The sequence below is a fragment of the Porites lutea genome, chromosome 5 (genome assembly GCF_958299795.1).
Source record: "Porites lutea chromosome 5, jaPorLute2.1, whole genome shotgun sequence".
NCBI classification, from domain to species: domain Eukaryota; kingdom Metazoa; phylum Cnidaria; class Anthozoa; order Scleractinia; family Poritidae; genus Porites; species Porites lutea.
In genome coordinates this window covers 42,442,405-42,455,242 of record NC_133205.1, presented here as the reverse complement: position 1 = coordinate 42,455,242, position 12,838 = coordinate 42,442,405, and the positions used below count along the sequence as shown (strand labels likewise).

Below are 12,838 nucleotides of genomic sequence, written 5' to 3'. Positions count from 1 at the left end.
CACTGTAATTAAATACAACAAGGGTACTTCTACTCGCCTGTTGCCTGGCCACATAGCCTGCGTCCAGGCTCCTTGATGGGGAAAAAAGCTAGCAAACAAAGGAGTGAACTTCGCAAAATATCGAAGAGCGGTGAAGGTTGGCCTATTTTGTGCCGGGGTCTCAGCTGGCTATTGAGCATTCGCAGGCCTTAGGCATAAATGCCAGACTTCAGATTTCGTTACAAATAAGCCGAGCTCTATCTTTCGTGGCGCTAGTCAAGGTGCCAAAGGGTTTCTTTCAAGATTAACTAGATATTACTATATTTCTAAGTATAAAAATGTCATCCCAAAGTACCTCGAAAACGCACCCATAGATTTTGCTCAAACTTCACGAACATTTAGGCATATATTGGAGGAACAAGCTCCCGTGAGCCATTTTAAAAAGAAATCCCAGGGCGAGAAATCTGCAAGTGAAATAGATAATGACGTCATTTCGTTGCTATCAACAGTCCGATGCAAGCATAGCATCGGCTCATACTAAATTTTCATCTTTGTCTGATAAAGCTGTGGTAACCGTTTTCCACATTTTTGTTTTATAGTAGCCGCATTGTTAATGCTCAAACTTGGAATGTATCCAATCGAGCCACCTTAATCAAACCTTCTCAGTGAATAGATCAAAAAAGGCAAAGTTGTGCTTCAGTGCTCAAATTAAAAGGATAAGAAATCAGTGGAAAAACAATTTTAGAAAACGGAGATCATTGGTCATTTCTAGGAATGAATGTACAGAAAAACTTTAAATATCTAGCTAGAGCTTACAAGTTTTGATTACTTTTCGGCACGTAATTGCCCTCACACTTTTCTAAAAAAAACTTATATAAACAACAGAAATTAATTTTAAGCCGCAGGGTGCTATTTTTCAGACAATAAATAACAGTTCGCCTTTTAAATTTTGACTTCCATTGTTTGAATTCTTAATTGTGTGGTTAAGTTTGACACTGAACAAATAGTTTGTTAGTTTTGCATATTTGTTGCATGTCTAAATCCTAAATTGACCCTATTACTAAAAAAAATTCAACACACCTGTTTAAAATTTACTCTAAGCACGTATTAGTTTTCGGATATCCTTAGCATCGGTTTCAGACACTTGACCAAAAAGAGGATTTCTTGCTGGCTTTTTATTACAATGCAGTGAGTGCCTTATGGTTGACAAGGTACCCAATACATAGTAGCCCGCTCAATTTAGAAAGGGCTGTGCAGCTGTGCTAAAGCTTCGCAGGGGGGCTTTCAATAGCTAATAAACTAAACAAGAAAAAGCAGGATGCAAAAAATACGGAACAGTTTTTATTTGAGCCTACTTAACTACATGAGTACAATCTCGTGCATATGTAGGAAAGCTAAGCATGAACTCAACGGCGAACGCATCAAGCGAGTTTGGGAAGTGCTACATTTTGTTTAGTTCCAAAGCTTTTAATATCGGAGGAGTCGTTGCCTTGTGTCTGATCCTTCTTGTTTCACTGGCCGGAAATTCTCTCATTGTAATGCTCGTTTATAAAACGCCGAACTTAAGAAAACCCATAAATTATTTCATGCAAACATGGCCTCGTCCGATTTGCTGTGTATACTAGCACTATCCATGTGCTATTGGATCCTCGCAAGGTTGAACAGATCATGGATTATCGGTGGCCAGTTTGGCCAGGCTTTCTGTAAGCTTATCAGTTTCTTACCAACAGTTTCCTCATTCGTTTCGATTCAAAATCTGATTCTGATAGCAGTGGATCGATTTGGAGCCGTGGTATTTCCACTTCGTTCCCCACTCATCAGATCCAAGTTGTGCCCCTTCTTTATTCTCGCGACCTGGGTAGTTGCAGTAGCTGTCAGTTCGCCATTCTTCTTTGCTGCCAAACTGGTTGAAAACTCAGGAAGAAAGCAGTGTGATCGAAACGCCGGATGGAAGGAAGCATTCGGGGAGTTCTCGTCATATCAAGACTTCACAATAGTCATCTTTATCTTGTTTATCTACATCCCTGTGCTGTTGTTAGTCATTCTTTACTCCTTCATCTTTATCAAACTCAAGGCACAGGTACACCCAGGTCAACATTCGTCCAACATTGAACAACAACGACAAAGAAGAAACAGAAATGTGCTTCATATGTCCATTGCTATCATTTCAGTGTTTGTGTTTTGCTGGTTACCATTCACAATTAATGAATTAATCTTAGTTTATCGGAGCAGTTCCACTCATTTCTCCTGTAGTTTCTGGCTATACTATCATGTCACCTTTTATATAGCTGCCGCTAACTGCGGTTTCAACCCGATTATCTGCTTCACTTTTAGTAGCAATTACCGGCTTGGTCTTAAAAGACTCATAAGCAGTTCTTCTGGTGTACAGCAGTAAGTTTTAAAATATCAGCGCTTGTGATTAAGTAATATGAGCTGAATATGTTCATTGTTTATCTGCCGTAACGACAAGAAGAGTGACTTGGTGTGTCTCAAGGGTGTAACATAAGAGTTTGCAACCCAAGTGAAACTTAGAATAAATGTATAGACTCAAAGGAATAAAATGGCTCAATAAATGACAACCAATGATATCTTAAGTGGTCTTCTTTTCAGTTTTCTTTTTTTTTGTAAATTTTTTCGCGATTTAAACAGTGTTACTGACACGATGGCAGCGGAAGGAATTTGTGAACGAAAGAATACTTATTGGTTATATGTTGTTGGTTATTGGTTATATGCCGGCCCTATAACGCCAAAAAGACTTCATATAATCAGTTAAGTATAAGACAAGTCAAACTTCGTTGAATGTGTGGTTGTTTAATGCGAGGCTAGTTTCCAAAACTGATTTTTCGATCTAAAAGCGAGCGCCTTCAAAATAACTAAATGGACAAAATATCCAAATAGAAGAAAGTCTAAATGAAACAGTCTCAGCTCGAGATATATTTAAAGAAAAGAACAAGTAAAATGCGCGCAAAAACTAAAGAGGAGGTGCCAATTTTATTAGAGCAGCGCAGCTGACTTCGCTGAATGATTTTATAAGGTTAAAGACGTCACTGTCAAAGCATGGAAAATATAGCAAAATCACGCTTTTTTTTTTTTTTTGGTTTTTACTGCTTTAGATTAATTTCACTCAAACATCCTGTTACTTATAGAGACTTTTTCACACATATTTTGCAAGAATTAACTCTTCTCTTACAAATTTTTCGAAATATCTCCATAATACTGGATGGCAGTGTTTAAATATTAGCCGAAGTGCCGTTGTTTATTGCGATGGTAGTTTCAAGTGCAAGATTTTGGGCTCGATAATTAAGCTCCAAAATCACACTAACGAGGGAAAAAGGCAGGAGAAGAGAAAAACAGCAGTGGTCTCACCCTTAGTTTTTATGATGACTAAAAACAACTGTTAGACAGAAAAGATTCATTTGGCGGTAACGTTTTCATTAATCCGGATAGATATGCAAATAGACCCCTTTCGGTTGTGAGGGCATGCTGGGTAATCAGGACGAAATGGTGGGGAATTCAGAAGTTTGTATGGCAATTCAAAGTCAACTAATTCTTCCTAATTGAATATATTTGTCACTTCTCCTTGCAAACTTTAACTAATGACCTTAAAGAAACTATACACTAAATGTGGACTGCACAGCACTCCTTTGCCGCTTTTTACAAAATTGGACGTCTTCCATACATTTTCTGTAATTTTTATGTTGTCAGAAAATGTATGGAAGAACTCAGATTTTCTAAAAGCAACAAAGGACTGCTACGTATGCTATGTACTCCAGATTTAGTGTGTAGTTTCTTTAAGCTCATTTGTTACATTTTTCAAAGGGAAAGTGACAAATATTTTCAATTAGCAAAACTTAAATAACTTTGTATTCTCATACAAACTTTTGATTTTTCCACCATCTTGTCCTGATTACCCAGCATGCCCTTGCAACCGTAAAGGGGTCTATAGAAGAAAAGCTTAAGTAAACAGTCTCAGATGGAGACATTTTAAAATTAACCCTCGGATGTTCAAGGGGGGAGGGTGGATGCCACCCCTGTAAAGTTTTTCTGAGTTTTTTCTTAGAGGGTTAAACATCAGCACCTGACGTTTTCAGTAGCTGTACGTTTATCCCTCACGCGCACTTTGAGACAATACAATACAATACTTTTATTAATTCTCCCCGAGGGGCTTTTCAGAATTAATTTACAATATGTATAATAATACAGCTAAAACTAATGATATACATGTTCTTGATATATAAATAACAACTTAAAATTACTACTTCTAATAATAACTAACAATGTAATAAAATAATATGATATGTATAACGGTATCCTATTTCTTCATTAATATATGCTGGCACTAAATTGTTAACACATTTGTACATCATTGTTACGTCCTGCAACCAAAGTTACCCCTCTATAGTCAGCCAGCCAAGAGCTTTCAGGGCCGGGGTAATATGATCGTATTTCGCTGTTTCAGTTAGTATACGGGCAGCAAAGTTCTGCATGAGTTGCAGTTTATGGATGTTCTGTTTATAAGTACCAGCCCATACAGCGGAACAGTAAAATAATTTACTAAACACAACAGAGTTGATCATTATATACAAAACTTCTTTGGAAAACAGGTGGCGGACCCTACTTATTTGACACAAACTAGATAGCGAGGATGATGATAATGATGAGATGTAATTATTGAATGTTAAGCTAGAGTCCAGGGAAACACCCAGATGTTTGGCGGACGAGACAGGGCATAGTTGTTGTCCAAGGAAGGATACGTAGTGAGATCAGGTAGCTTTGATACAAGTTACCGTGTTCCACCGAGCACAAGTTTAGTTTTATCCGGGTTTATAAGCAGGTGATTTGCGCAGCGCCAACCATCAATACTTTCAAGATCCTCGGAGACTTGTTGTATACAAGAGTGGATATCTTTAGACGCACACGATAGGTAAATCTTAGTGTCGTCTACATAGGATTCCATGTTTCTAAACTTAGTTACCGTAGGAAGGTCATTCATATAGAGTGTAAACAGCATCCGGCCTAAGATAGACCCCTGAGTACCCCATGAGTTATCGTTAGGGGATCCGACAATAATGTTCCAATTCGAGTACACTGCTGTCTGTCTGACAGATAGCTCTTAAACCAGAGGAGTGCCTTCTCTGAGGTGCCAAGCAGTTGGAGTTTGCTGAGTAGGGTAGAATGACAGAGACTGTCAAAAGCTTTACTCAAGTCTATTAGAACCATTGCCGTTATTTGCCTGCTATCCATCGCTCTAAAGATGTCGTCCGTTACTAATAAGCTCAACGTTTCCGTGGATTGCAGAGATCGATTTCCGCTTTGATGTCTCGTCAATCGGTTATGCAATGTCAGGTAGTCATTGAACTGACGCATAGCAATCCTCTCCGCTACCTTAGAGAGAACTGGTAGTAGCGAGACTGGACGGTTGTTATTCGCCACCTCATGGTCGCCCTCTTTTGGGTGTGGGACTACCTCACCCTTTTTCCACGCTCGCGGAAAAACGGAACTTGAGAAAGAGTGATTTATTAGGTCAGTCAGCGTTGGGAGAATGTGCTCAAGGCAGTCCTTAACCACCGAAATGGGAACTTTATCGAAGCCCGGAGCCTTATTAGCAGGCATGTCTAAGATCACTTTTCGCACATCGTCGGGCGTGACTGACTGGGAAACGAAGCATCCTTCCTCGCCCCTTTGGGCCTGTTGCGAAGTCGGTGTGACCTGCGGCGTGGGGTTGTTGTACTGTAGGCCGTAATGGTTAGCCAGCTCTGTAGACTTGTTGGCTGCTTCTTGTCCGACCGAGATGAAAAATCGATTGAACTCATTCGCCACGACGTCAGTATCCCTTGTATATTGCGGACGCTGGCTACGTTTATTGGGGAGAGCCCGACGTATGGTTTTCCACAGAGAGCCAGTATTACCTTTGTTTGTAATAACTTGTTGCGTGAAGTATTCTCTTTCTGCTTGTCGGATAGACTGTTTAATCTTCCGCCTCAAGTCCGCAAACACTTTCCAGTCCTCGTGGCTTCCGCTCTTACGCGCCCTCTTATGAAGCTTATTCCTTGTCCTTATCCGTTTCTTGATCTCAGCAGTGATGGATGGATTTGACTTGCGCTTTAATTTCAGAGTTTTTAATGGGGCATGATTATCGAGTCATGTTAGAAAAAGGTCGTTAAAAAGGACTCTGTCATCCACTGAGTTCATTAATTCCACAGTTTCCCATGGCACTTGTGGAGAACTGGTCAGCAGTATAGTTTTTGAAACTCCGGGTTGTGATGTAGGTGGGTGGAGACTTAGGCACTTTCATGTCGAGGACAATGTACACTAGGTAGTGGTCGCTAATGGTGAGATCCAGAACACCACTGGTCTTGACTATGTCCTTGTTAGATACCATGACAACATCCAAAAGGCTACGTGACGTCATAGTAACCCTAGTAGGTCTGTCTATCAACTGGTGGGCGTTCAAGGAAGCACAGAAAGACCGAAGAGCGTCACACCTAGGGTTTTTGAATAGCAGATCACAGTTTGCATCCCCAGTCAGTACGATGTCCTTGTTACTGGATAAGGCCTTCACATACGCTGGCATAAGCTCATTCTCAAGACAGGAAAGGCCTATGGTCAGTTTAGCTTCAGTTTCTATGGTTACAAGAAATGACGCCAAAAGTAGGAGGTGGTTAAGCGATTTTTGAGTAAAAATGCCTGTATTTTCAACTTCTTTCAACAATAAAAGTAAATCTTGTGGCTGAAATCATGCAAAGTGCTTATTTCTGTTTTATTATTTATGTGAAGAACAAAAAATTACCATTTCTCGCGGTTTTAAACTGACTTAATGATTTAATAATAATAATTTAATATTTATATTGACTTCTAATTCTTGGTAAAAAAAATCGTTTCGATTTGCTGCAAGATATCAAAAACTCTGGCGCGGGGTTCCATCCACCTCCACCTGCATGCGGATGGCATTGAAATCGCCGACAACAATCGCTACATCTTCTTGGGTGACAGTGCAGACCAGTCATGTCCAATACATTCCACAAGGATGAAACTGGAAGTCTTGAAATGAAAATCGAGTTTACTAGACAGTTCACAGTACCCTATGTTTTCGTAAGATGACCACCCCGCTATATGCCTCGTTGTTTAAGCCATAAAAGAGGGTTATAAAGCAGAACAAGGGCCCGATGAACCAAGCACTCACGCGCTACATGTAAACTGATACTCTTCGTGAAAAGGGACAAGAGCCCTGCGAAAGTGTATACAGTGTATTGTTCGCTCTTTAAGCCATAAAACGAAACAAATGGGCTGCAAAACAAGCACGCTTCACAACTGTTTTTAGTAGCCATCGCTGGACGATTCGCAACGCAGCGTTTCAACGTCGTTGCGACTTTTTTCGAATTGTGGCAACCTTGTTTAAACATTGAAACGCTGTGGTCCGGTGTAACCCTCCTCGGTTGTATTCCAATTGTAGGGAATTGGTCATCAAAGGCTTGGCCGGGGATGGGAAATCAAAGTTCTTATTTTCTCCTCCTATAAAAGGAAATTCTTCTTAAAAAACATGTACCAAAGCACAAGCAGAGGACAGTGATTTCAGTTTCAGGCGTTGAATGTCCGTCGTCGAACGTAGGCGTACCCCACTCGGTTCAGTCCACTGGACCACGTTTCACGCGACACGGAGTCAGTGTTTGAGGAAAGTCATGAAACTATCCAAGTCGCCCCTCCATCTCGTCCAAAACAGTGTGCTTTTCTCTTTTTAAGTCCTTCTTAATCACTTTCCCAAGGACGCAACGGAAAATGATTTAGAAGTACTTAAAAGAGAAGAGCACACTGTTTTGGATAAAAGGCTTTAGGAAGCTTCTGGATGCTATGCAAAGAATTTGAAGTTAAGTTTTCTTTGCTTGCAAAGATCTTACCACGGCATGGAGGGTTTTGGTTTGGGATTACAAGGAGATAAACTTTCGTGGTCTTGAAATTTAATTTTAATTAAAAACCCATATTCAGTTTAAAACAGTGTACAAACAACCTCGCTATAACGAGCATCTTTTGATTTCCATGTATTTTAAACTTTGAGACCGCGCTGGCCTGAACACTAGTTTTGTCACTTATGAAAAGCGTTTACCTCTTGTTTACCTCAACCCGAAAACAAACACTGAACAAAGTTATGAGTCGTCGACATCTACAAAATCCGCGTCAATCGTGCTTTGGGGTTCTTTTGATCTTTGATCTTTTACTCAAAACCTGTTCCTGAATATTCTTTTGTTCATCTTTTAAAATTATTTTATCGTAATTGGCTAAAACGGATTGAATCAAGCGTCCAATGGAACATAGACAGAAGAGGAGGGCAACGTGAAGGCGCCGGGCGGAGGAAATCGCCTGCGTTAACGAAAATAACGAGGGAGATCGATCAAAGACACTGGAGAGCCAACCACCATTCTATATATTTCGGGGGGCTTATTTGAGAGGGGCAAGCTTGTTTAAGTTAGCAAAGACGATGGTATCAGTTCTCCAAAAGAGATAATGAGCTACATTCTCTCTTGTTCTCCATAAAGAACTAGAATACAAACTGAAAAAGCTCAAGTTTGAGGTCATGAAACCGTGGATCAAACACCAATCCGAACTTCCGGTTGGTGAATAAATCATCCCGGATCAGTCTACAGGAAGTTTTACAGTTGGATTGATTAGTACAATGTCAGTCTATCATTTAATAGTGAAGAATTATAAGGGGAGGGGAGGGTGGTCAACTTGGGGTAGCTGATTAGAGAGAGGAATTACGGTAAGTGAAGCAAAGGGTTTAAAAATCCGACAAGGGGAATAAAAAGACTTCATAAGAATGGAAACCCAGTGATGTGTTGATATTCTTGGGTTTAAAGCAATTATAATCATTCCAATGGTTGCCACAGCCAGTCAATGTTTCTGAAATTCCCTGACTTTTTCCTGACAAATGTAAAATTTCCTTGACCAACTGAATTAACAATTTCCCAAATTAGTCTTGATATCACACTTAACCCTTCCCTCACAGCCATCCCCTCCACCCATTTATTTGCACTTTCCCTGTAAGTCACATACAGTGTACATGAATAATAATAATTGATCATTCCTTAACAAAACTTGTCAATCAATTTCATGAACAATCATCTACCTGGGCAGTTTTCCCACTGCTGCCGTGTTTTCATTCAATTGAATAAACTATCAAAAATGTTTGTGTTTAACACAGACAGTGTTTTGGCTTTTTCACTCAGCCTGCAAAGAACACATTTTTTTTAATAATCAATGTTTGTAGCCTTTATCACAATGAAAGTTAAAGTAAAAGCACACAAGCACGAAACACAACCTAACCCCAGAGCGAAACTGCTTAAGAAGTAAGTGAACAGGATGTAGGTGAAACGACCGTAAACCCTTTAAAAAATGAAGTAGAGGCAAAAGAATAAATATGTTCTTTTAAAATTCCACTTTTCCCTGACTTCTTTCAAAGATTTAACTTTCCTCTGACTGATGTATCGGTCAAATCAAAGCTTCAACATTCCCCCCACCCCAAGGCATACCCTGGGTATTTGACACCTTTGCCGTCCCGGGGAGGAGAAAATTTGATTATCAGAGTCTTCCAGGGGGTGGGGAATTTGAACTGCACTCTAGATTTCATGTGAAATCTCTGGTGTGGCGAACTATCATGGGGATGCCGTGTTAGAGGATTTTCATGGAAAAGATTGTGCCTTTGTGGCCAATTGGTTAGGAGGAAAGGGCTTAAACAAATTGAAGGTATTTAAATTTTTATATTTTTAATATTGGATTCAGGCTTTGAATATATGAATGTATTAAGTTGTGTTTACAATGAAATACAATACCTATTACCGGCAATTCAATACAACAATAAAAAGCTCAACAGAGGTCAACTACTTTGACCTGCCACATGTATAAGGTGAGCGATGATGCATGTCAGTGAAATGGTCATGATAGGTGGGATTTTTTTATAGAACATTTTGCATGTTGCAAGACACACGAAGAAAAGCTGAGCATTCAGTGACCTTATAGCAGCAATTTCCCCCGCTTTACGCGATAATTTTGTTGGTAGTAAATACGCTAACAGTGTTTCCCAGTTTTCGTTATATTGAATGTGAATTATTTGCTGTATTTATAAAAATTTTGTTCGACAACTGAAGGCGTTTCTGCCGTCCTTCTACCATTTATGTGCCTATGAAATGTCCCAGGGGTGGGGGCATTTGATCACCTGAATGGACCCTAGTGTGGGGCATTTGAATGGCATTTTGGCCCGGGTAGGGGGGAATTTGAACAATAATTTTCAAAAAAGTCAAATGCCCGGGGAGTTGCCCGGGGGGGGGGGGGGGGGGAGGATGTTGAAACTTCGATTTGACCGATACATAAAAGTGAAATTCCCAGACTTTTCCTTGACCTTGAAGATATTTTTTCCCTGACCATTTCCTGACCTGTGGTAACCATGCTCTCCTGCATCTGGATTTATAAAATTTTATACAGTGTTACTGCTAAAACTTAAATTTACAAATTCAAATAGTCTTTTTGTAACTAATCAATGCTCAGTGATGTAGCAAAATCTCCTAAATCTTGTCTAAGATCAGCACTTTAATACCCAGTACATTGTACATTGTGCTGGTCCTTGAAACTCACATTACTTGATCAGAGGCTACAAGCTTACATGTAGGTCTTTTCATGTGGTACAAATTGTTCATTTCTCATCCCCTGCAACTTTTCAGTACATTCTGAAAAAAAAGAATGTACAAAACAAAAGCAAGTATAGACAGTATAAGCTATGGTACATGATAAAAAAAATTTGTTTAGATCTATAAGACAAAAACTAACGAATTAAGATTGTTAACTATTACTGACACTGTATCTTTGTATCGATTTTTATAAAAATAAAATTAAACTTTTGATTTTATAGATAATATTGTTTAATATGAGAAAAATTAAAGTTAAATGCTTAGTCTGACTCACCCTCACAACACTGTTGATGTGATGAGCATGTAACATCTTCTCTTTGCTTTCCAGTGCCTTGATATTCGACTCTGCAGCTAAGCGCTTTAGAAACAGCATGTAGTCTAAAAATATCTGTGAACAAGAATATTAATTTTCAGAGGTCAGTTGATGGATTTTCTACAAAATGCTTTCCAGGGTTGATACTACAGCTTCAGATCAGACTTTATATGTTGCAGTGAAGTGCAGTCTACCTTGGACCACGGTAGCAGCACATTTATCTGGGTGAGGACAAAACATGGACCAGGGGTCCATGGACCCCCACTTTGGACCGGGTCCATGGACCACTTTCATGGACTGGGTCCATGGACCCCCTGTCATGGACCGGGTCCATGGATAGTTTTTTTTAATAACGAGAAATGAACAAAAACAGAAATAGTGCAAAAATAAGGTTAAACAACAACAACAACTACAAACAATGCTCGATTGATCAGTAATGTTTAATTGTGCTTACATAGTGTAAAAAAGGGGGGGTTGGTACCTCATGCCAAAATGCTGCTTGTTCCAATGAATTGTTTTCTCTGATGGGTAGATTATGCTTCGGAGGAAAACCTTTTGACTGAGCAAATGTGACTTTTGCCGCTTATTTCACACTGAGAGGTCGTGACACACATTGATTTTCTACCTCTTTTAAAATTTAAAGCTGTTCATTGCGGCTGATTAAAAGGGTTTTAGGTTGTTTAATTTCTCCAATATGCAACCTGGATCTGAATAATTCTAAGCCACTTTCTTTTTGTCCATGAATGTCACTTTTTCCTGCGATGTTTTGTCAGGCTGGGCCCAGCTCCTTAGCGCTTTTAGCAGGACGATTATAAATTCTCACGGAAAGTGATTTACAGATCCAGATCTCGAAGAAGAAGAAGTGGCATGGATTGTACCTTAAACTGAAGCTACATAACCTATGGAGAATTGCGATGTGACATCAGTCATAATTGCTCTAAAAGCAATGAATTCTTAACGCCCAGCTTGTTTTTCTAAGGGTGATGCGAGTCTTTGTACTGGAGCGCGTAATTCCTCTCTTGGTGATAACTTTTGAATAAGCTTCATTTAACAGTCTTGCGACTGCACATGTGCAAGCAGAGTGTATGTCATGTAAGCACAACTAAATATTTGTGATCAATCGTGAGCATTGGTCAACAGCATCTCGTCAAATCTTTTTTTGGCACTATTTCTGTTTTTGAGTGTCCATGGACCTGGTGCAAAACCTTCTTATAAAATAATAAAAACTGTCCATGGACCTGGTCCATGACGGGGGGTCCATGGACCCGGTCCATGAAAGTGGTCCATGGACCCGGTCCAAAGAGGGGGTCCATGGACCCCTGGTCCATGTTTTGTCCTCACCCCATTTATCTCGAAACTTTGTGGCCGGGTATTCTGAGGTTGTTCCCCCCTCACTGAATCAAGAAACTCCTTCATAATTTAAAAACTCGAATTTAAGAGTGACGTGAAAAACTTTTAGCGAGGAAATCCTGTTTAATTCGAGTAGAATTGAATCGCGTCCTCATCCCCAAGCAAGGTCGACTTAATGCCATTAAGAGAGTTCTTGTCATTCAGCAAACTACGGCATCGTGCAAAGTTCGTTGAGCAACAAATGTTGCACGCTGTTGAACCGTTTGTCACCAGCTTTCCACAAATCTTGAAATAGCAACTCGAAAAATCTTACCAAGATGTCAGCATTTCGACAGAATCGTGCCTTGCGCTGGTATTTCTTAATGATAGATTTCTGCTTCGCTCGAGGAAAACTTCTTTTCATATTTTTGCAGTAATCTAAAACGCTTCCTTCTTTGTGTTGTTGGTTGTGATTCCCAAGAAAATGGCCGCAAGTCTCTCAAACTGACAGCACTCAAAAGTTTGTCTTTCCCTCCACTTT

At 39.8% G+C, this 12,838-nt stretch overlaps 2 protein-coding genes across 3 annotated transcripts in view; one reads left to right on the top strand and one right to left on the bottom strand.

The window, feature by feature from the left end:
• The window catches only part of LOC140938356 (centromere protein W-like), a 48,453-nt gene extending 35,656 nt beyond the window's left edge, over positions 1-12,797 (bottom strand). Inside the window, exons 1-3 of one of the 2 annotated variants that reach the window (XM_073387843.1) lie at positions 12,632-12,797; positions 10,930-11,043; positions 10,312-10,694 (exon numbers count right to left, since the gene is read on the bottom strand). In XM_073387843.1, the coding sequence (XP_073243944.1) occupies positions 10,668-10,694; positions 10,930-11,043; positions 12,632-12,721 (231 nt within the window). In that variant the 5' untranslated portion in view covers positions 12,722-12,797 and the 3' untranslated portion in view covers positions 10,312-10,667. Of the gene's footprint in view, positions 1-10,311; positions 10,695-10,929; positions 11,044-12,631 lie in introns of those variants that run through there. The other variant, XM_073387842.1, reaches the window with a different exon arrangement.
• The window catches only part of LOC140938407 (uncharacterized), a 78,402-nt gene that overhangs the window by 33,954 nt on the left and 31,610 nt on the right, over positions 1-12,838 (top strand). The gene's annotated exons all lie outside the window — the stretch shown is intronic.